The sequence below is a fragment of the Neodiprion pinetum genome, chromosome 6 (genome assembly GCF_021155775.2).
Source record: "Neodiprion pinetum isolate iyNeoPine1 chromosome 6, iyNeoPine1.2, whole genome shotgun sequence".
NCBI lineage: Eukaryota > Metazoa > Arthropoda > Insecta > Hymenoptera > Diprionidae > Neodiprion > Neodiprion pinetum.
This window is the reverse complement of record NC_060237.1, coordinates 9,998,699-10,022,693: the sequence shown is the minus strand read 5'-3', so window position 1 is coordinate 10,022,693 and position 23,995 is coordinate 9,998,699. Positions and strand designations below refer to the sequence as shown.

The 23,995-nt window shown below is 37.5% G+C and overlaps 1 protein-coding gene across 9 annotated transcripts in view; it reads right to left on the bottom strand.

Annotated features, from left to right (window-relative positions):
• Positions 1-23,995, bottom strand: part of lilli (AF4/FMR2 family member lilliputian) — a 203,226-nt gene that overhangs the window by 93,379 nt on the left and 85,852 nt on the right. For 7 of the 9 annotated variants that reach the window (XM_046632594.2, XM_069136832.1, XM_046632599.2 and 4 more), the window contains one exon: positions 9,333-9,510. In XM_046632594.2, the coding sequence (XP_046488550.1) occupies positions 9,333-9,510 (178 nt within the window). Of the gene's footprint in view, positions 1-9,332; positions 9,511-12,399; positions 12,480-23,995 lie in introns of those variants that run through there. The other 2 variants (XM_046632593.2, XM_046632595.2) reach the window with 1 other exon arrangement.

The following is a 23,995-nucleotide window of genomic DNA, read 5'->3' as shown; positions in this document are numbered from 1 at the left end:
TGAGAATTATTGTATCCAAAAGTAGCTTTCAGTTTAGGTTCATTAAATTCCGGAAGACGTCATTTTATATACGTCACCCCGTCGCATTCTTTCTAGCTCTAGCCGCTTCGTCCGCGACAATATTCAAATAAACTTATTTCATCACATGAAAATTTTCATTTCATTTTTCATCTCTCACGCCTTCGTTATACTTTCAAAATACTGTATTTTGCATGTCATTTTCTTCACTTCTCTTCGTTAATTTCCATTCTTCAATTTGTATTGTTCTTAGAATTATGACAGTTAGGAGATATATCCTCAGAGGTAGAAAAAAAAAAAAAAGCAAATAAAATACATCGAAAAATACGATTATAAATTCTTAACAACGGTTTAAACACTTCGCTCTAAATTTTAAAGATAAAATGAAAAATAAAAAATAGAATTTAAAATTTTTTTATAATGAATCATCAAACGGAAACGTGCGAAACTATACGTTTATTCTATACCTAGCTATCTTTATACGATATCGTCGCTATCGGTAAAAGATATTTACAATATTGCACACAACGTGACGAACGTAGACTTTTTTTGTGCAGGGGAGCATAGAGGTGAAGAAAAAGAGGATGCAAATAAGTGGAGATAAAAATATCGCAACAAAATCTCTGTATCCCCTCCCTTCCCCCCTTCCTCCTCCTCGCTATCGCGTTACGTAATTTTGCGGATCACGCTACACGTGCGTTTTTGATGCCAATTCTTTTTTATCAATGCCATAGGTATCGTTATCCGTATATGATAGTGTTGTTTTGTCGCTGCTTTCACGTTCCGCCAAGCCCGTATATGTCGTGTAAACAGTTTGCAACTTACAACGCGAAACGAAGACGAGAGTCAAGTTAATAATATTACGCAGATAGCGACCTTTCGTTGCATCCCGAAGTTTAATTATAACAACCGTGTTGATTTGTTGCAAAAACTTGAAACGACAGGTAAAGGTGAAAATAAAAAAATAAAAATAAATCGGAATAATCTAATTAACGAGATAGGAAGGTAAGCGTTGGTAAAAAAAATCAAATCGCGTCGATAAAACGAATAAGCAAATTTTTCATTACATCAAACTCGCTATAACTCTCGACCCACCGGCTGTCTTATCGATATCCACGCATATCGCACGCACACCACGCACCAGATAAATATCGTCACAGTGACCTCGCGATCAAACTAGCAATCGGCGAGAATAGAGCTCTACTTTTATATGCGATATATTAGAACGGGGGGAAAAAAAAACGTATCTGCAACTTTGATAACAGAAGAGAGAACAAATTTTTCCTTCAATTCATATAACTTCTTCAAGTTGACGAGTTATCGCGAAATTTCTGCGTGGTCGGTTAATTTTTTTTTTTTTCTTTACTTTTTAGTCATACTTCGCACAGATGAAGATATGTACACACACACACACACACACAGATAATAGCTATCTGTTATTTAATAAACACCTTCTCTAAACTATGAAACGCTAAATTGAGCTACAAAAAGTATGACATTTATGAAATTTATTGCATGTAACACGTAGAGCTGTTACGCAATCAAATATTATACAAGTATACATTATAGCTATATTATACAGTTATACACATTGTATTTGTATATACACGTTTTAATAAACCGATGATAATTTATTATTTTGTAAATTTCAATACGTAATAAAAATGACTCAATACTTTGCGGGTAATAAATGCTTTGTTTCCAAAATGGAAGTAAAATTGTAAATAAGATGAACAAAAATAAAACAAAAAATCCTACAGAAAATTCGCGAAGCGATAAACTTTTTTCCCCTCAATCGATAACAATAATAATACAGAAATTACATTTCTTGTAATCTTTACCATATTTATTTCAAACCCCTCCGTAAGGCGTCGAGAATGTACCAGTGAAACTTTCTCCGAAATAATTCGATCGCATGTATAAATTTTAATCCGTTAATGGTAAAACGATTTACAGTAACTACACGGAGAGAAAAACAAAATATAGATGAAAGCAAAAAAAAAAAAGAAAGAAAACCAAATTGAATCCTGAATCGTCGTAGTCGGTAGTCGGTGATCGAAATTCGGAAAACATTTATTAAAGGCCATATACACGGTGTGCGTACAATAAACACCGCCGCGTGCCTCTCGCAAATGGCGGAAGTGGTATTTCCGTCTAAACTGTCGAACGCGCGCGTCTCTTACAATAATTGTAATTTATTCATCGAACTACCGCGAGAACCGATACGAGCCGGTTAGTTGAGTCAGCTAAAGTCACGTCCGAGGGAGAGCACAACCGACGTTGTAATCCAGCAATTACTTGAAGAGGATGAACCTGCGGAGGGTTCTTGGCTGACGTCCGTGATAATTTTATGACCCGGGTCCTCCTCCTCCTCGACCCCTCAGGACTCCGGCGAGCAGCCCGCCGGGATAGAACGAGGTTTACTCGTATACCTCGAGTTACCTCGAGTTACCTCGACGCCCGTGAAACTAGACGCGTCGTTTTACGAAAGACCAAATTGCGCAACAAGCTGTACGATTCTTTCCTAATAAACGGCGGAACACGATATTTTTTTTTACAATTCGATTGGAAAAAGACATTTTCGTGACAATATTTTTAATTGCGTGAAACATTCGATGCGAATGTAAGAAAAAAAAAAAAAAAAAGTCACTTATCACACTAGCAGTTATACCGCTGGGTCGTATTAATTGCTATAAAACCATAAAAGGATTGATTTGTTCAACCAACGGTAACAACTGGCACGTGCGGATCTATTATTATCAATGTTAACCCGCAAGTGCCAAAATATTATACAATAAACCGAGTAAAAAAAAAAAATGATCGCGTCTTATACACTTTCACAGTATTTGTACACTGTAGATAAACTTTTGGAAAAAACCGTCTCATAGATAACATGAACGAATCGTCGGGTTACATCGATTACTCGCGTCTTCGGGAGGACAAAGAAAAAAAAAAAGGACGAGAAAAAACAGTCACGGCAATAACAACAACAACAACAATAACAATAACAATAATAATTCTCTGAATATCCAATAATGTCAGAAAATCTTTTTACCGACGATTGTCGCCGCGAGAGTGCAGCATGTATTATATAAATAATTTCAGCAAGTGTGCGCGAAAAAAATATGATATACGTGAGTAGACTCGCGATGAATTTCTATCTCTCTCTCTCTCTCTCTCTCTCTCTCAATTTCTTTCTCGCTTCGCTGACGCGCATGACTCGTTGCTACGACGAAGTTATTCTGGTGCGCAGAACAAGATCTTACCGAACGCGTTGCACGTGTGGTGTTGTAATGTAATAATGTACATACGTTTTACCGTGCATCATACAAGTAAACGGATATGTGTATCGGCGGACATACGTCGGTGCTTATCTTTTACATCCATATAATTTACGTACACTCACTCTACTTCAGAGTATTCGCGAACCTTGTGATACGCCTTATTTGCTTCAATTAAGATATTCCTTGCGCGAACAGGAATATTTTACAATTTTTCCAATTTTTAGCTATAATAAAGTACAAATACATGCCCCATTGAATTGGAAAAAATTCAAGCCAAGTTACCGAACATTTATCAAAAAATGACGACTTCGATAATCGTTATATTTATACGACACTTTACGGAAACTACATGCTGGGCACATTTCTATCTAATAATTTATACATTGAATAATTCCAGATGTCCGATACAAACTGACCTATGCTTGCAAAAATCGTAATGATGATAAAACTTTGAAAATTATCACAAGCAAAAGAATTTTCATAACCGCGATTTTTTATGGGTCGTGTCTGGCAACACGGTTCGTGAAAAAAAATTTATTTAAAAATTACAACTAATTATCACTAGGAGCCAGTCTGATCAACGAATAATTAAGAAGGGGCCCCGCTTATGCCCCCGAAAAATACTGCCCTACGCCCAAGGAATAATTTAACGCAGAGAAAACTCACACTCATCCGGAATGTAATAATCCGATAAATTACGGATTCTCAAGTTTTGCAACACGTTTCGTTGCTAGGAAGAGATTAATTTAAACGATTATAAACTGGATAATGATGCCGAAATTTCTAATTGTAAGATACAAGGAAAACCTGCGCGACTTTTATACTTCGATCGAACTCATTGAAAGGAGATTATATACTTAGAAGTTGAGTAAAATTGTCTGAAAAAAAAAATGAAACTATTTTCAGAAACAATAATTTAAGATACACTGTTAAATCAGTAAAGATTTTATTTAGACTGTCCGTATTGTTTTCCGTTTCCAGGTGAAAATTTCTTTAACTATCAATAGTCAATGGGTGTTGTATTTTCTTTTTCTTTTCATCTTTATAATATTTGAAGGAGGTGCCCTTGTCGATTTCGACGTTAACATACGTGTTTCAAATTATCAAAGCCTACGTATCTCAAGCGCAAAAAGAGCACAACAGCCCCATTCAACGTGCGATTCTGAACAAACCCACTTCGACACGTATTCATTTGAGGCAAAAATATGTGACGTGTTTTTGTTTAGAATTGCAAGTAATGGGGTTGATAGCGTAGACTTCGATATTTACAGATACATTACATGCGTCACGTCGAAGCCAAACACGGCACCCCTTGAAGAGGAATTTGAAAGAGTAAGTTGATTCTGACCTTCGAACGAAAGCTTTCTTCGTCCTTCTAACAATGTAGAGGAATAAATATTATTCACAAGCTGTGTCATAAACCTCAAATTTTACAAAGATACAAAATTTTACCGGTACACCTCGACTCCGATTTGCGAAGGTTACTTTTACCTGTTTTATGTCTGCATCGTTGAAGTTTCCCTTTACTATTAGCAATATCTCGGGTAACATCTAGAATAAGAAAATTTTCCTTAAATGGCTATTCTATAAATAATATAAATATAGTAACATATACCAGTTCTTCGATACGATTTTTCAACCGTGTAGAGCAGGACTTGACAAGGTAAAGCAAACAGTAGTTTAACACTCGCTTTCGGTAGATCGTAGCGATGATACGGCAATACGTGATTTGAAATATTTCGGAAGGTCAAGAAAGACAACGTCGTCAGAAGCAGCGCAAAACATACGCGAAAATCGCCGGCCGAACTTTGATCAATCAATTAGCATACCGGTCATGCTGGTTTTCATGAATTTCTACTAGGTCGATAACTGCGTGTATACATAAAACATACGTGTACATATTCAACTTAGCGAAATAGATGTATAAATATACAATTGAACTTGTCACAACCATCGGTATAGAAAGTGAACAGAAAAAAAAACGACAACTTACAGATCAGGCGCTAAATTACACTTGATAAATTTCATTTTCTACTATTGTTATTTTTAATTTTAAATTTCCACGAAAAAAGACAAAATTCACAACCGCGAATGAATAATAATTACGTTTTTCAAATGCTATTGTATTTTGAAATCACGACGTTATCGACCGCGGCTCAGAAACTATGCGGACGTAAACAAATTGTTTGGCAAAACCTGGATAATGAAGTAAACTTAATGATTATTCTACAAATTTTTTCTCAATATTTTTTCGTTAATGATATGCCAGGGGCTTGTGATTTAATCATTCGAACCGAGGTGAGCCAATACTTTCAAACTACTGTACTTACATAAACTACCGCCATAACTCTCTCTCTCTCTCTCTCTCTCTCTCTCTTTCTCTCTTCCAAATATATATACGCGCGATTGGCGACTCTCGCAGGCGATTCAACAGGTGTTCGTTTACTCTTAACTTGATAACGTTTTAAAATCTGTTTACCCGTAAGTTGCAATAAAAGAATCTGTGCACAATTAGCATCGAGATTCGAGGCAAGTCGATACACGTAGTACATTATTTATATTTGTATATTGCCTATCGCGCGTTACGTTGTAAGTTTTATTTAAAAAAAATTAAATTAAATCTTCTTTTTTTATTCTTCGCATTGTAATACATTTATATTAGCTGTATAGAATATTCCTTGTTCGATTATATCGTACCCTGACTTGTTGCAAATTCAAAAGTGAGAAAAATAATGTGCGGTTAAAAAAAAAAAAGAAGCATTCCAGTCAATATAGGTCGCGTAAGAAGAAGAAAAAGGAGTTAATACACCTTTACTGGCAATTTATTACCAACCGCACGGAAACGTGAGCCAAATAAAAAAAAAAAGGAGCTTCGCCAAACCATCGAGAGTCTCTCATTGTCAGTGACGGTCTTATCAGAGGAGCGAAATAGCCTGTCAGGATCCTGAGGGTAGATCAACGCTTTTTTTTATTCTCCAACTCCGTCGGCACCCTCGTCGTGAACCCTGCAAGGCAAGGCGTTTCGTCTCTGGAGATAACCGCTACATTATATACATACATACATACATACATACATACATACATATATATATATATATATATATATATGTATCTTCTATCTCTATCTCTATCTATCTTCAGTTTGCGATGTTCAGTTTTTAACCGTCTGGAATGATCCAACAACTCCGCCTTACTGCGGGACGATTTTCGAGAGATAGAAAAGAAGGAGAAAAAGATAGAGCGCGTGATGATGAGAGGAGGTAACTTGGAGAATTGTTCCAGCCGTATAATTCATACCCAAGGCATCTTTACCACGGCTGTATTATACATATAACCTAAGATGCAACTTTTAGCTAACTTCCGTCTCGCTGCACGTGCTCGCACACCCTTAAATATACCGAGATAACTTATTTCCAGTCTCTAGTTTGCATTCGACACGAATAAGTGATGAAAAGTTATACACGAGACTAGGAAAATATATTTCTGAATCTTACCAGAGTGTAAAATTGTATGCAATCAATCTCATGCGGGGGATTAATTATTTTTTTCAATTTTCGGTGTCATTCTTGTCGACGTTATTTTTATATCAGTCAGAGAAATATTCTAAAATGTACAACGTAACGCATGCATAGTAATAATTGGCAAAGTTGTAAGCTCGATGAGTGTACTTGTTTATTTATAGACCTGGTAGCTTGTACTCAGCACTTATTTACGTACGTAACATATATGCACGTATATCGAAATAAGAGATGAGAATTGAACCGACTGCACGCCACTCGACAATGTCTCATTCTGTGCAATTGTAACCAGACGACGGAAGTGATGCGATAAAGAATATAAAATAATGTACAGATATCTACGTGGAAGCGAATACCTACGTAAAAGTTATCGTACAAATATTTATACGCGTGCGCTATAACTACGGTACGACGATTCGGCTTCTCTTCTTCGCATAATATATAGGGCATAGAATATTCAATCAAGTTGCCTTATGCAAATTGTAATAACCTGCCAAACGATTGAAACGCGTTATAAACCGTGGAATGTAATAAAACGATCGACTTGGATTACAAGGTACAACAGCCAACGTGCGATAACTTTGATATGTATTATTCGGTGTTGAAAAAAAAAAAAACTACCAGTTCAAACTTGGAACGCGTGGCTATCGAAATATAACGTCGAGATAAATATCTCGTCAATATTCTTCCCTGCGGAATGTTTTCATTTCTCCTCCTGAACTTTCCTTAAGTGAAAAAACCAACAACCCCGATGACGATGGACTGAAGAATTTGGATTAAAAAAAAAAAGAAATGAATGTAGAATTAAAAAAGAAAGAAAGAACGTAGAAATCTTTTCATCACTTTTTCTCCCTTACTAATTGACCACCGCAGGTTTCGTATTGTCTAAAACCGTTCTTCCTACTTTACGCCGCAAAGGAAAATACGCAGGCACGTCGGAAAAAAAAAAACAAAAAACCAACAAGATTCAATGTAGTATAAAGTACGAGTACACATATAATAATTATCGCAGCTGTCTTAAGTCGGGTCTGTAATTTGCGTCCATTATTCACCGAAAGTCTCGAAATCAAGTATGCACGTTATGCATACGTACGTAATGTTACCTTATACGCCACGTGCTCGTTTCTCACTAGCATTAGAAGAGCTGGGGTATTATAGTAAGTGACACTGACACGTAGGAAAGAAGCGAAACACGTGTGGCTCACGTGTTAAGACGTGACTCTCGTACTACCAAAGCCTAGTCTTCGAAGATGACGGACGCTGCTGCAGGTTGTGGGGGGGGGGGGGGGGGGGCCAGAAAAAGTTCGAAATAAAAAATCCGCCCCTACTCCATACGCACCGTAAGCTTGTAGGTGAAATAATTTTTTTTCTCCCATATTATCGATGAAACAAAAATTTTTGTCCGAACCGATTTTTCCGCTACAGACACACAAGTGTTATACTTTCGCAATCGGAATCGCTTGTACGTGTATATACATATGTACACCAGAGTAGTTTTCTCTCAACGAAGGGAAAAAAGAATACCGCCGTAGCGCGATAGTGAGAAAGTGGAGAAATGGAAAACTAGAGGGGGGGATACAAGCAGCTGACAGGAAGAGAAGAGGGTGTTTTACACTCGTGCATCGCGATGCGCAGTCTTCTATCTATACCACCGGAGTCTCAACAAAGTCTCTATATAGTGTTCTTCTAGTACCCTCAGATGCGAGCCATCCGTCTCTATGCAGTTGGGAACTAACCGAGTAAGAAGAGAGATTTTATGGATGTTGTCGTTGGGGTAGGTAGGTAGCAGGAAAAATAGACGAAGAAACATAAAAACGTTTCGATAACACGCGGTGCGGGTGACAAAATTGTTATTTTTAGAGGACCTTATAATATGTATTTATATACTTGTACGCTCTTGCGGTATCGTCGTAAGATTTCACGGTGTTAATACCAAGTTGTACAGGGATAAATTATAGTTACGTTTTTCGCCGTTTGACGCGTGTCCTTAATTAGACAATTTACTTCAAATCTAAAATGTAGATTTGACGAAAAACTATTGCAGACTATAATCGTCGATCAACTCTATCCACAAATAATTCCGTAAATTCGAAACGTTGAGAGCAAGTCTCTAGTTGCGATTACTGTACCGTCCTTATCTATTTTCTTTTCTTTTTTATCGAAACCAAAAAAATCTAGTTCTAGGTACGAAATGAATAAAAAGTACAAAATAGTAAACTTGCGAATGAAATCGCGTTTCTTACGTACACAGAACGCGGAATAAGCGAAAGCTTGAATTTTCAAATGAAGCTCGATTAATCGTAACTCCAGATCATACATTGTCTCCAACTTGTTTTACTATTGAACGTAATCACTTCAATTCGAACAATATTCACGGATCACGCGTCGCTCAAATTTCTCCCGTTAAATATATTTGTGTCGATGAAATCGCCCTCATCGTCGTGTACGGAGAAGTAAGTTTACCGCAGTTAAAAAATTACGAATCATTCGAATATCAGGCGGGAAGACTCACCCTGACTGGTGCTCTGGGGAAGAGCGAGGAGGCCGGGTTCGTGTTGGAGCTGTGATGGTGATGTCCGTGATGATGATGATGGGAATCCGGGCCACCTCCAGCAGCCGCTTGTTCAGCTTGGACCGACATCGCTGCGCGTGCTTGTCGCTCGCGCTCCCGAAGCCGGTCCCGCTCCACGCTGAAAAACAACAATGGCAAAGATAATTAGAGACGTCAACGATGTAAGTGGCAGGTCTCGAATCCGGGATAAATTCGACAAGTTGTCCGTAAGCGGATTCGGATTACAATTTTTCACTCGAATTTCATATTTCACGTCGTCTCGTTGTAACAATTTTGAAAATTTTTTTAACTTTTTTCAATAAATATAAAATAGACTACGTAATAGTCGAGCATCTACAGATGCGTTAAATATAAATATTGTAACACACATATTTATGTAGGTCTTTCATTGTGTATGGAATAAGGAAAAAGAAGAAACAAACAACATGTAAGCCTAATCTTAGTCAGCAATGAGAAGATGTTGGAGCGGGATCGGACTTAAGTTAAAGTAAAAAAATCTAACTTTGACGAAACATCAAAGATCCGAAACGCGACGCTTAAATCTCAAAAAGTGCAAAGTTCCGAATTTACGAAAATGAGAAAATTTCAAATTCTGAAACATCGAAGATTTTCAGTTTTGCGAATTTCTGGCTTGGAGAAATTTCGCCACGTTTGATCTTTCTTTGTTTTAGATTTTCAATATTTTTATATCCGGAGTCCTGGTCGTTCTGATTTTTGAATTTTTTTTCGTTTTTCACACCCGCTTGCTGAGCAAACCACGCTGGGTGAGTATATTTTAATTATCGGAATCTTACGCTATCGTAACTTGAATTTTCGGAATCTTGCATCACTGAATTTTAGAGCCGTCGAGTTTCCTGCCATTTCGAAACGTTGCTGTTTCGTTAAAGTTTAATTTACCAACTTCAAGTTTCGCCAGCAAATGATTAGGAATTAAGTACTTTCGAACTTCAACCTCGCCCCAAAATGTTTATATTTGTGTGGTTCGTTAGAAGTCACTTTTTCAACGAATAGAATATGGGTTGAACTTATAAACAAAACAAGATATGCGTGGAACTTGACTCTCGGTTAAGCCTGCGAAGAAAAAAGTAAAACGTCGAAATCATACATATCCAGTCGACGAGAGAGATGATCCTTTCAGAAGATAGAGAGCAGCGAACAAATCTTGTAATAACTTACTCGGGAGCAGGTTGAGGCGAAAAACTCCTCGGAGCCGAAGAGCCGAAGAAAGAATGAGAAGGGCGCGGACGACGTGAGAAAGAACTTCCCTTTCTGAATACCAAACTTTTCCTACAAGTCTCCCTGTTTATATGTATTCCCTCCCCTCATTTTCCCCTGCACTGCGATACGGTACATGGCGTAAACGGAAAAAAAAAATTAATATGTTTTGTTATTTATTTCATCATTCTCATTATCGTTGCTGTTGTTATAGCATCATTTTTCTTTTAACTGTCCTCCTAGAGTTCTTTGACCCGAATTTGGACAATTTAGAGGTTATATCGTCCACTTTATACCAAAGTATTAATTGAGAATGATAAAAGAAACTAACTTCCATGCGATTATATCGCGTCCGGATAAAAACATCGCACCGAATTTATTCATTAAATATAACTAATTAACAAAGAATCAAGTTCTCGCAGATAACCGGCGGTAAACATGCCGGCTGATAAATGCACGCCTGTGAAACAACGGCACGAACACTGAACGGTAAAGTGACAATCCGATGTAGGCGTTCCGTTTCGAGCACCTTGAAGGCCATTACACGGTATGTTATCAAATCGGATAAGAAGAAGAGGCGTAGCGATATCGGTATCAAAACATCGATCGCTGCTATTCGATACAGGTGACGTTTTCCACAAAATTCATCTGTTCTGTTTGCACTTAGTCCGTGAGTGCTGCTTCTGCCGTGTAAAATATGAAGAAAAAAAAAGGACGAAGAAGAAACATACAACCGAAGCCTGCAGTCCTCCGGTGCATCTAGAGTATCGTCGATATTAGAACTGGTTAGAACTTGGACGTGAAATATTTGGAATCTAAAAGCAGGATCTATCTTTTCAAAGGTGAAAAGTCGGCTCTGTTTAGTCAAGTAAGTTTATAAACACGAGAAAGAATATTGTCATAGGTGCAATGACGTTCGCGAGGTGAGTGTTAATTTCGTTAAACGTTCCTAATGTTACATAATACGTCGAGTTAGGCGTATTATCGTCGGTCATACTCATCGTCGATAAACCGCATACGTGATTGTGAAAATAAATTTAGATTAAGAAAAAAAAAAGTAAGAACAGACCCTGATATAAATATTGGAAGAAGTGAGTTTTCGCACAAAGTGAAGAAACCAACAAACGTTACATGCCTGTGTTTACCGTGTAAACTGTACAACCTCTCTACCGCCAAAAGTATCGCAGAACATGTTCACGTATGCAATTCGTTGCACGAACAGTAGGTTCAAGTGTCGAGTATTTATGTACGAAGACATGCGTGCATGCGTCCATAGCGCAGCGACAGAGAGAATCGTAAAATATGTACATAGATATAAAAAAAAAAGTGCTGGCTGCAGCAGCGGCAGCGTGACGGTAAACAGATCGAGACGATCTTCTCAAGTCACCTTGGAATAGCAGCTGGAGGGGAAAAAAAGTCTTTTGCGCAAAATTCGTCATCGCATATTTGACTTTTTGAGAAAAAACGGAAAAATAAATAAACTTCTGCAATAGAGCGTGTTCGTATACTTGACATTCCGCACACAGTGTATAAGCATAAGTAACGAGTATGTACGATATGTATGGATATTGTAAAAAAAATAATACGAAAATCGTATACCTGTGGTGCCTGTATGTGCGGACCGTGAATTGAGGAAGAATAAAGGTAAAAAGGAAGAAGAAAAAAAAATACATAAATAATGACAAAAATACGCAAAAGAAGAGAATTTTCAACACTGAAATATCGTTTTTTAGAATTCAAATTTACATTACACGGGTACTATTAACGGAGCGAGTGTATATGATATGCGTACCTGACTTTTTTCCACTGTTCGATTTCTGCTTGAAGCGCGCCATTCGTGACAAATGGTTTGTACATCGTAGCAAGAGGGAATGAGAATGAGCGAATAGAAACGCATGTTGAAAAAACAAAGACAATAGGGAAAATTAATTTTCACAATTTTACACTTCGTAGCCACACTGCTAAATAATTTCACGGTAGTCACACTTTCGATTAGGTCCAGCCGGTTGGTGAAGGGGGAGGAAAGGAGAGGGAAGAACAAAAAAAAAAAATAAAAATAAAAAAAAAATAAATAAATAAATTAAAAAAAAAAAAACTCCTAAGGAGGCTGATTCGTAAAAAGAACACTTTCCACTTTCGCTCAAGAAAAATCAGACCATTGTTAGTTATTTATATTTTCAACAAAAATTGGATATTGATTTGAATTTGACGAATAGTGTCACATGCCACTTGACAAAAACCGTACTAATTCAGGGCACCCGATGTTGTCCGGTCGATTGACAAGTCAACACTGAACCTTGATCCAAGTCGCCCAGTCAGTACTTACAGGGGATACTTGGTTTACCCCTCCAGGTATACGGCGGCTGAAGTCAAGTTCAAAGCCAGGGAGTGGTTGAGTTTTAGGCCCAATGGTGATCGACGGGTCGATTTTACCCGATGTGACTACGAAGAATTAAACGGCGGTATAGAAGCCGCTTGTTGCATTGCGTGAAAGATTTCCGCATATCGCAAAAGCGATATATAAGATGAAAATGATTAGAACAAAAACTTGCGAAAATATTAAAGATTTACACATACGATATAAGTATGAGTGAGAGACGGTTAAATGCATAACAATCCAAAAAAAATGTTACGTACCACGACTAATAAGTACATTGTTTAACAAGGAGGTAAACTCGATCTTTTCGGGCCGAGTGTGAGCCGAAGATTAATAATAAATAAAAAAAGATACTAGGAATTTTCTTAGTAAATCGAATTTTAAGGGAGTTTCAGAGGAAAATTTAAGATTTGACGACACCGAACAAACTGTAATTAAAAATCGGTAAGTTACATTGAAACAAGTTTGAAATTTAAAAAAAAAATGAGCGATCTAATTATGTACAAAAACGGATTGTATGTTTTTCATTCTAAATTCAACAGATTTTGATATATGATATAAGACCCGCTTCTTAATGTGGCGACTTGCACGACATAAGTGTGACCGCAGACTTTTTAAGTTAACTCCTGATAGGTAGACGTCCAAACCGTATACCTCTCGTGGCAATGAGTGTAAAAGATACCCAGTAGAAATAAAATTCAAATATCTCAGCTTCTAATAAAGCTGGTTTTTATTTTTTTTTTCTTCTTAAATTAATATTTAAACAATTCGCACATATGGCATCGATTTCTTTTACACATTCGCTTTTCGCAGCGGTGGCCACATCATCGACGTTTTGATATATTCGATAATCTCATCATCGGATGTTTCACTGTCTACGAGCATATTGAAATTACGATCTTGTTTTATATAAAAAAAAAAAAAAAAAAAAAAAAACCCGTTGCAATCATAGGGCTATCTATGACGCCTCTAAAAATACCTCATACAAATATGTTTACATATGATACACATACGTACGTACTGTTTTTTCGTACAAAATTGAATTCACAACGTTAATTATTTACCGTGAAAAATGCGAAAAACACTCGTAGGTTTCGAAAACAAAAAAGCCGTGAAAATTTTCACGTTCGCTCAACCGGCAAACGGTGTCAAAGGTACCCACAACCTCTCTGTTTCACGGCTTTCTAGCGTCCGAATCGAAATAACTACCAGTGAGGACGCTTCCCCAAAGCCACAAAAAAATATCAGTGGACCGAAGAACCCGGGGTTTAACCCTAACGGTTTGCTCCAAGAGTACAAGGTTTTTGGAGGGGTGGGGAGGGGTCATTTTACCCTCATTACCTGTCTGGGGTTAAGCTCCTCGGCCATCAATAAAACCAATGCACAATTAAAACTGTTTATTCAGAAGTACGCATTATACACGAATCGGCGCCTATTGACTTTACTAGACTGGGATCAGCGGCAAGTACACAACCAAGACGGCAAAGTAATCACCGATGCACGGCTTAGCCGAGCAACGGGACTCGAGCTATCCTAATCAGGGGATAATCCTGTTCCTTTCGCCGACGTTATATTGAACCCAATTTTTGGTAAGTGTAAATTTACAAACCGGCCAGCGCTCAGCAGGAGGTGCAGAATGTATAACAAAATGCGTCCGTGACTCATTACGATATGGGAGTAGATGACATAGAGCAAACCGCCTGCCTGGCTGGACTTTGACGATTGGCTCTAATCGTAAAAGGGTAGGTAAATTGTTCTTCGGAAACTCATTGTTCGCACTTGGGATATTTCCGTTATTTCGCTTTTGAGAATGACTCCACGATGAGTCCAGAATAATAACGAGGCAATAAATGAACCACTTCCCGTAAGCGCAAATTATTTGTTCTCTTATCCGACGATACGTTTGGTTACTTTCGTAAAGTTCGAATGGGATCAAGTACAGTCAGAGCAACGGCGAAACCGATAAATGTGTGCGGCACTGAGTATGTAATCCGTATTCGATGGCGTACGTATATATTTGAATATCCCCAGGGTGATGCAGGTAAAAAAACTCGTAGAATAACAGCTTACAATTAGATACGAGGGACTCGGCGCTTTATGGCCCAATTATATGTGTGTAACCTACCCGAGTACTGATAACTAGAAACTCGAAATAGTTATGCTCGAACGGGAAGAGGACTTACAGCCCCATTCTATACACATTTCCGCCAATTTAGAAAAGTCGAAAAAAATTTAAACTGAGAATATATCGATTTTTAATTGCTTGCGCTATACCTGGATCATACAGTAGTGTCCTTATCCTTCCTCGAACAACTCGTTCCGCTGCATTTGTTCGAGTCTACGAGCCGTAGAATCCTCTTTGGTGTTAATTGGAAGTGACCGACTGGCGCCTGTTCGCCGCTTCTTCCGATCCGTTGCGCGTCAGCGGTATCAGAAAATATTTTGCATTGCTGACCAATATTCGAATCCAGTAACTGCGTGGTGTGTTCAAAATGACCGAATACCCTTCGTTGAACATGCCTGCAGCCAACTAGACGGCAATTTCAATGACTTTTTGGCCGAAAGGCAGGTGCTTCGGATTAATGCGCCAGATAGTCGAGTTGAACGACTGCTTTTGAATTTTGACTGTGACCATCTAAGCATCTCGTTAAAGGTCCTCTTTTGATAGTTCTTCATAAATCGTGCTAGTGTGTGCTTCTGAAATTTATTCGTCAATCAATCAATCGAGCAGGATGCTTCGATGATCGTAGTTGATTCGTGCATTCAGCTTTGCGCCGTTCACACCAGCTATCGACGCCTGTTGGAGAATTTTACAGCTTTTTTCATTTCTCGGAGAGAATCAATATTTCTTTTAAATGCCAAGCCATAATAAGTCCTTATCTTTTTTTAACATCGAGCTTCTCTGTCTTCCTTATATTTCAGATTCGCGTACCCATTCGTTTTTTTACATTATATCCCACGCACTAACTTTTTGTAACAGAGAAATCGTCACCGTACGAATTGTCTTTTAAAATACCTGGAAAAGTTTTGGAATCACCGTCACCGTCGATTTAATTCGCATATATCACCCCGAATTTTTCTTCGGATCTCGAAAAGATTTCTACGATAAAAACCACCTCCATCTTCCCTGCTGAACCTTTGTGATTTGAGGAGCATGTAACGATTCTTCCTGATTTTCATCGTCGTTGTGCACTTTTTACGATAAGGTCGATTACTTTGCCGTAGTAGTACGCAATGAGCGTTGTTACGTCGAACAGTGAGGTAAAGTCACATTTTTTTCCACGTTCCATCGCCGGACACTTTCAAACGAGTTTCGATTCTACGTTTGTAAACATTCTTTTACCGCTTTCTTGCTGACCCTTTTAAACATTGCTGCACAGTTCCATCATACGTTGATTTCGCCAAACCTTGGCACAGGTCCACGAAGTCACAAAATACATTCGTGCCTTCTCGTGACATATCAAGTCAATTCAAATCAAGTAGCCTCATAACGAATACACGATCCCTTTGTTTATTTCGTAACCGGTGATTATCAACGGTCCTGAATTAATGTCTCTTCGACCGCATAAGCACGATAAGACCATTTTTAAACCTAAGCCTCGATGCCCGCACTTCTGAAATTTAATGTCTTGTTTACACGATCTGCAGAATTGGCATCTGTGGTTTTGTGAATATATTCTCGGACAGTTCATCTATCGATGTAGGCAATAAAAAACAAAAAAAAAACGAGTTTTTGAACCTTCTAAACAAAGATCCCCTCCCTTAATATTTTATACATCAGTTTTAAAATTGATATATCAAGATGATGCTACCGTAAATTTTTACCGATTACGTTAAATGTCACTTATTTCGACTAATATCGAACCTACGCGTCACTGGTGTTAAAATAAGCGCTGCAGTCATGCGAAGTCGAATACAAATATTCGAATTATCTTATCTCATTATCATCGAATAATGAGTGACATTTTACTCATTCGGTGAAGACTGATTACAGCACATCCTCTTAATTCAACCGAATCCATGATAATTTCTTACAGCGCAGCAGTGAAAAACTGTATTAATGAAATTACTCACTGGTCGATATTCCAAGTTAATAAATTCCTACAGTTCTACAACAACTATACAACTTCAGCTTATCATATCATATAAATCTGGCCCAAGTGAAATTGCATAATTGATACAGTGTAAATGTTATGTTTCATCTTCGTATATATATTCTTTTCTCTCAAATTCAAATGTAATTTCAATACGACAACGAACAAGATACAACGTTATAAATCTAACAATATCCTTGCTTGTACATATTTACAGATTCTTGTTAACACCAACGTGCGCAAGTAATTGTATATTCAAATACGATATGTCGAGAGCTGTAAGCGCACCACGATAGGCGTGCATGAAGTTCCCGTACGTACACAGCGGCGGCTTATCGCGTGGCGTCGATATTTCGACGTAATCGAGGATGCCGTGACGTCACGAGCGGCAAAACCCGCAGCCGGCGGTACAACCAGGTTAAGTGGAACGACGGCGACGAGACGTGACGCGACGTCGGCCGAGGCGAGCAATCCGGCCGGCCTTCTTGTATAGCGTCGAACCTAAGGAGAAGGGGGGGGAATAAACTCGGAGGCATACCTAACAATAAGCAACGTACACTCGGGGTCGGTGATTGAGGAGAATTTCAGCCTCAATCGTTGTATTTGAAGGTTATGTCATACCGTAACATCTCAGTATGGCCGCCGCTCGCACGCTTGCGATTTCGCTTCGGCTGCAACAATTGTTACCGTATGCGATAAAAAATAATACATGTATCGAGCATTGATTCATCCGAAGCAAAATAGTGGCAAGAATAGTTTAACGGTTGTTATCGCGTACGTGTAAATAAACTTTGGCGAATGTTTTGAAGCTGAGAATTTGTCTTAAAACGTTTATAAACAAGGATGAAAAACTGTATCGATGACGCGTCGTGCTGTTTATCGCCTGTTGCTTTAAATTTTATAAATGTTAAAAATGAAAACTATGACCGAAGAAAAAAATCTGTGTAACAGCTGAAAGTATTTGACGATAGGATCCGCCAGACGTTTGGAATTTCATACTTTTGGAAAGTACCTGGGAAGTGTTTCCACAGGCAACCGACGACACTGGTACGGCAGTTCAAACGTTCGTCAAAGACTAACTTATTTCCTCAAATATACGAACGCGCTGAAAATTATAGTTGCAAAGTTATAAGTTGATAATACTTATAATCGGTAGTTACCGACTGCAGACTTACCGACACTTGACGCGGTCGGTAAGAAGTGACTTAACCATTATCCTTAAAGGACTGGAAATTAGATACAAGGCACTGACAAATTGCATGTAAGATTCACGTATTCCTGAAGTGTTTTTTTTATTCATTGTATCGTCTCTGTTTAATCCGAAGATAAATATAAAAACAAAAGTGCAAACGTTGCAATACTGTAGAAAAATTATCCAATGTAACTGTAAATCCTGCTAACGAATAATGAAGAAAAAAAATAAAACTCATCCACAGATTACACTCGTGTGTAAATATGCGCAAAATTACCACTATTACATTCTACTCCTAAATATGTATTTCGTTTACCGATAAATGTGACAAAATTAAGACACAGGAAGTTTGAAGCGTTGAAGGCGAATCAAATTACGACTTTTTATTTTGCTCGCGTAATATTCGGTGCGATATGAATTAGTTAGCAGCGACGTTTTGTAACGTTTGACGTGATTATTTATAACTGCAGAGAGTTTTTAGTATACATCACAAATATCAGTCATCTACGTATGGTGTGTAATTTAAAATAAGATTTCGTCTCATTCGCATTTGATCTGCGATAAATTAGCGCAACAAGAGTTTATATTTATCGTTTGAAAAATACACGTACCGCGAATTTCAACACCTTATTTCAACGAATTTTTTACTCCTTTTCTTTTCCATATCCATCTTTCTTACTTTAACTTAACGATGACGCCGAACAAACCAGACGAAATCGTATTACGAATAACGGTACTCCAGACAAAATAAGGTGTTTTCTTTTTTTGTTGTTTTTTTTTATTTTGGATCAAGAGATACTCATTGGTCAGCTGACCTTGTCCCAAACAAAATAACGTTTACCTTAAAAAATGCAAGTTTTTTTCCATACCTTGCTTGCAACAGTTTTATCGTATCGTTAAAGTGCATATAAAATGTATGTGTGTACATATATTATACATACATGTATGCGTTATCTCGATTATTTTTAGCACCGATATCAGCGATGCGCAGAAATTCAGTTACCTACTCATCACACGCGGTGGAGAATATAATCGGTTTTTTGGTGTACATGATAATCTTCTTGACACACAGCTGTTGTGTTTGCAATATAATAACGTATACTTATAACGCATCAATTGATTGAAATATACTAACCGTTGGACATTTAATAGGTTGTAAGCAATTTTTCAGTCAACTATCAAACCTACTTGAATGTTAAAAAAATGTAATGCTATCAATTGTTATTGCATAATAGTATTTTCTACGTTTGCAATAAGGAATTGGAAACAAAAAAAAAATTAGATACAGGATAAAACATGTGACAAAAAAAAATTTGGATTCATAAACAGAGCGCGAGCAAATCGACGTCACGACATAATCTTCATAAATTAAAAGCGTCAAAAATTAGAAAACGAATTTAATTTAAAAACATATAAACACGTACTTTCTCATTTTGCGTTTCCATTGCGCAAGGAATTGAAAATTTTTCTTTTCTAAAACTAAAAGAGTTTGCAGGCATTTTTATTCAGAATCGCTTCAGATTCAATTCGAGAAGCTGACGATGTTATTTCGCGTAAAGCAGTGAGTACGAGCGGCGTATACCATGTTACGTATAGAATTGACGTGTGTACCCAACACTTGATACCTACTTGTGGTTACCTATGAATAGGCAAGTGTCTATAATACAATACGTATGCAGCAGCCACGTGCAAGAGATCGAAGAATGTATCAATGAATGAACTCAACCGCTCGGTAAAATAGCTTTACGCTTACACCGGCAAATGAAAATCAAGCACTATTGCGTGTTGTTGTTCTTTGTTCCTATTTGTTCGCTTTTTGTTTAATGATTCTTTTTATTTTCATGTATTTCCACGTATCGCCACTGCAATTATCTCGAAGCATTTTCCTTGTTATTGTATCAAGTATTGACAGATATTTATAAATTATACTAGAAAATTCTTTTTCGTTTTTTTTTCTCTCATTACACGTTTAAATCTTATTATTTATACGCACAGGGAGAGTAGGAAAAAGAACAGATTTTGCTCACAACTGCAGTATGCTAACTATACTTTTTACTATAAATGTAGCAGATTTTACACTGCACACAGCGGATTTCACTCTTTCTAGAGTAAATTCTGCATTTTAAGAAGTAAATTTTCCCAATAAACGTGACGTGTCCTCCTTTACCTACAGTTTTGAGTAAAACCTACTCTTTTTATTCACTCCGTGCGCATAGCTCTCGATTCATTCTCGAGATTTGTAAATAACTCGTCATTGAATCAGCACGTCTGCACATGTAATTCGAATACTCAAGGATACGGGTAATGAGTGAAGCAATTAATCAACTATCATTCGGACAATTTTATACTTTATAACGAATAGTCATCTTACGTATACGTACGTATATATCCAAGCAGACTTTTTATTATCGCTGCGTTTCCTTGATTTTGCTATATAAACGATATAAATAAAAAAAAAAGTAAATAAAAATACTCAAAGCACGCCGGGTTTGCAGCGTCGATACAAGGAAGTTGGTAAACGAAAATGATAATACTGTTTTTTAGTACGATTAGGGACTTTGTACGAAAGCAACTAACGACGACCGGTTATAGAGAAATAAAAAGATTAAAGAAAAAAAAAAACTCTCCTCTGTACGAGGGAATAATTTCGATTAATATCTAACGAAGGATTATAAAATGTATGTTGAGTAACGAGTATTCATTTATGTATGTATGTACAGTATATGCTATGGCGAAAATAAGACCCGTGTCATCGTCGTCGTCACTCGCCTACCCTGGCCTACATAACATCTTCGCAGCAACGTCGAAGAAGCCTGGATCCCCGATATTCGTTCCTCGATAAACAAATATACAACATACATTGCAACTTAAACGTCATCAGCATCTCCTCCAGGGATTTCCCCATATGTGACACTCGCGCAACAAACACAAAACTCGCTGATTGTATTTTTTTAATTTTTTAATTCCATTGATGAGTTCTTTGAAATTTCGTCGCGACTTTTACTATTGCAGCTGCGTAGAAGTTGCGATGTCATGACAATAACTCCGACGTAAATAGTATAAAACGCATACATACATACATATATTACGTATGCATATAATAACAAGTTTTGCATTCATCGTCCGACATAACGGAACGACGGCTCACGTTTTTCGTCCAATTATCTCGCCTCCTCTCAATTCTTCTTTCCTTTGTTTTACTCCGTCATAACAATTTACTGGTTCGCTGCTTCTCGTTCAGTCAGACATTCACATAATCTTTTTCACAACAATGAATACGCGGTTAACGGATTCCATGCGTTTTACTTATCCGTGTAACAATTTTTTTTCGTTTTCAACACGTTTTTTTATTTTTATTTTTTTTTTTTATAGGACTTTGTTTTCTTCCCGTTTCTCTCACTTTTGCGGATAATTGTAAAACTCTCGGAATAAAATGTTCAGTCGCAGTAGAATCCGAATGAATCATCGTACCTTTTCCGTAACAACGATGATATATGACGTTTATGACGTCTGTGTACGATATTACTAACGCATGCAAGTGATTATATTTTGACAATAATTGAAAATGCGCGTACAATAAACAAAAGAAAAAGATTTTCAATCATAATGCGCAATGTTACGCAACTCGATATATAGGTATATACCTGTATACACGTGTAATAAATGACATGAAAATCAGCAGTCAATGTTCATAATACGGTTTTTAAGTTTCATGTTTAATACACCGCGTGTACAAAGGAACTGTCGTTACGTAGGGATGTTCGAAAGTTTCGCAAGTTATGAAATATGTTAGGTTCCGTTGTTACTGTTCCTTTTTCTGTTTCTGGCTACTTTTCATCCATACTACTACCGTCGATCTTGTAAAAAAAAGGCACGTAAGCCGACCGTCGTCGCTGCATCAATTTCAATCGGCAATTGTCGTCTGCCACGATATAGGGTAAAAATATATAGTCCAAGTTTGGACGATGAAGTAAGACGAAGAAAAATAATTGATTAACGAGTGCTAAAAATAAGTTTCATACATATACCTCCTGTACATACGCTGTATTCGTTTCTCAATGTATCGGGATATCACACCTCCGTGTTAATATAATATATCAAAGTGATAATTGAGTAGAATATGGAATTATTATACATATTATATATATATACATTCTTCAATGACAGAGACGGAGAGGAGAAAAAAGATACCCAAGTTGTGCGACTGTACGATAAACTGAACAAGACTTTTTATTGAATTGAAAACCTGTATCATCTTTGATCAAACAGGTTCTATACGATAGATGGATAAAGTCTAAAGTCGTATTACAACTCGATGAGACAAAAATTTCTCACTCAGGTAAACAACGTATTAGGAATTTGTCGTACTTGACGACACTAAGTGACGACGACTTGAGACGATAATTTGATCGCACAATTATAAACCACCAAAATGTATTGCGCTTATGATACATGCGAAATTTTTATTTTTTAAACTAGCTTAGTATACAATTATTATACGTATACGTGCAATACGAACATGAAGTATACATCGCGAGTCAACAGGTGCGAACTAGAGTGAAAATAAAACTAACATATAACACAACAAACTACATACATCTCGACCTTTTTTATAAAAAATATAATCATCTACAAAATAAAACCAAAAACAGCATCCAAACTTGTACAATTTTCGAGATATTTCGGTTTAGAGTTAATGAAAAATTCAAACCGGCTGACTCGCAACCGCGTTCCGGTTTCACGAGGCTTCGTTTCAGGCTAAAAACTATCTTTTCAAAGGGCACGTGAGAAGAATAAGTAAAAAAAATAAATAAAAAATAAAAAAGTTGAACAAACCAGTCCAACGTATACACGTAATACATATCAGCCGGTTCCGTTGTAACAAATCGTAATCGCGCGCGTAACTCGTCGTTATCATAACCATCGCGATAATTATCATAATCATCGTCAAGGCATCAACAGCGTACGGCGGCTAGCGTCTATTGACTCGTTCGAGAAGGTTGGAGGAGGGCGTCCGGCAGTTATTGAATCGCCTCGAGTTACTAAACCACTACGACACCCTTGCCCGTAGTCGAAGCACCGCCATATAGCATCGGGGTGAAGGTGCGATTCGTGTCGTAGCGGCGACTGCCCGAGCTATTTTCACATCTCGAAGGTTGAACCGTTTCCTCCTCGTCCTTAACCTTCCCTGCGCCATGCGTAACGACGACTAATGCATTATGGGTGAAATACGCGCGCCTACCCGCGGAGTCTTCTGTTAGACGCCAATTTCGCAAATCTATGTTCATCGGCGCAGGTGCTGGTAGTGTTCGAATATGAAGTGACGATGATATATCGAAACGTTGAAACAAAAATTACTATTTTGCACCTTTGGATTACCTGAAGAAATTGAATTTACAAAATCTGAGTTTGTTGATTCCGTGTCGACGGTTTACTAATTTCAAATAATCTTAAAGTAGCAAAATTACGACTTTCTCCAAAGACGGATCGTTACAACGACGTTCCAAACTTCGGCCTGATTCAATATTGTTTTGTAGTCGATATCAACGGAAATTACCACCGATATTATTCAGGCTCTCGGATGTAGCGTAGCAACAGGCAACCAACCAACTCGTAACAACAACTTTTATTATACTCTTGCAATTAGACTCGTTATCGAACTCATATCTGTGGGGTCACATGTTGCAAGATTCAAGTTCGTAATGCAGTTGTAACTATGAATTTG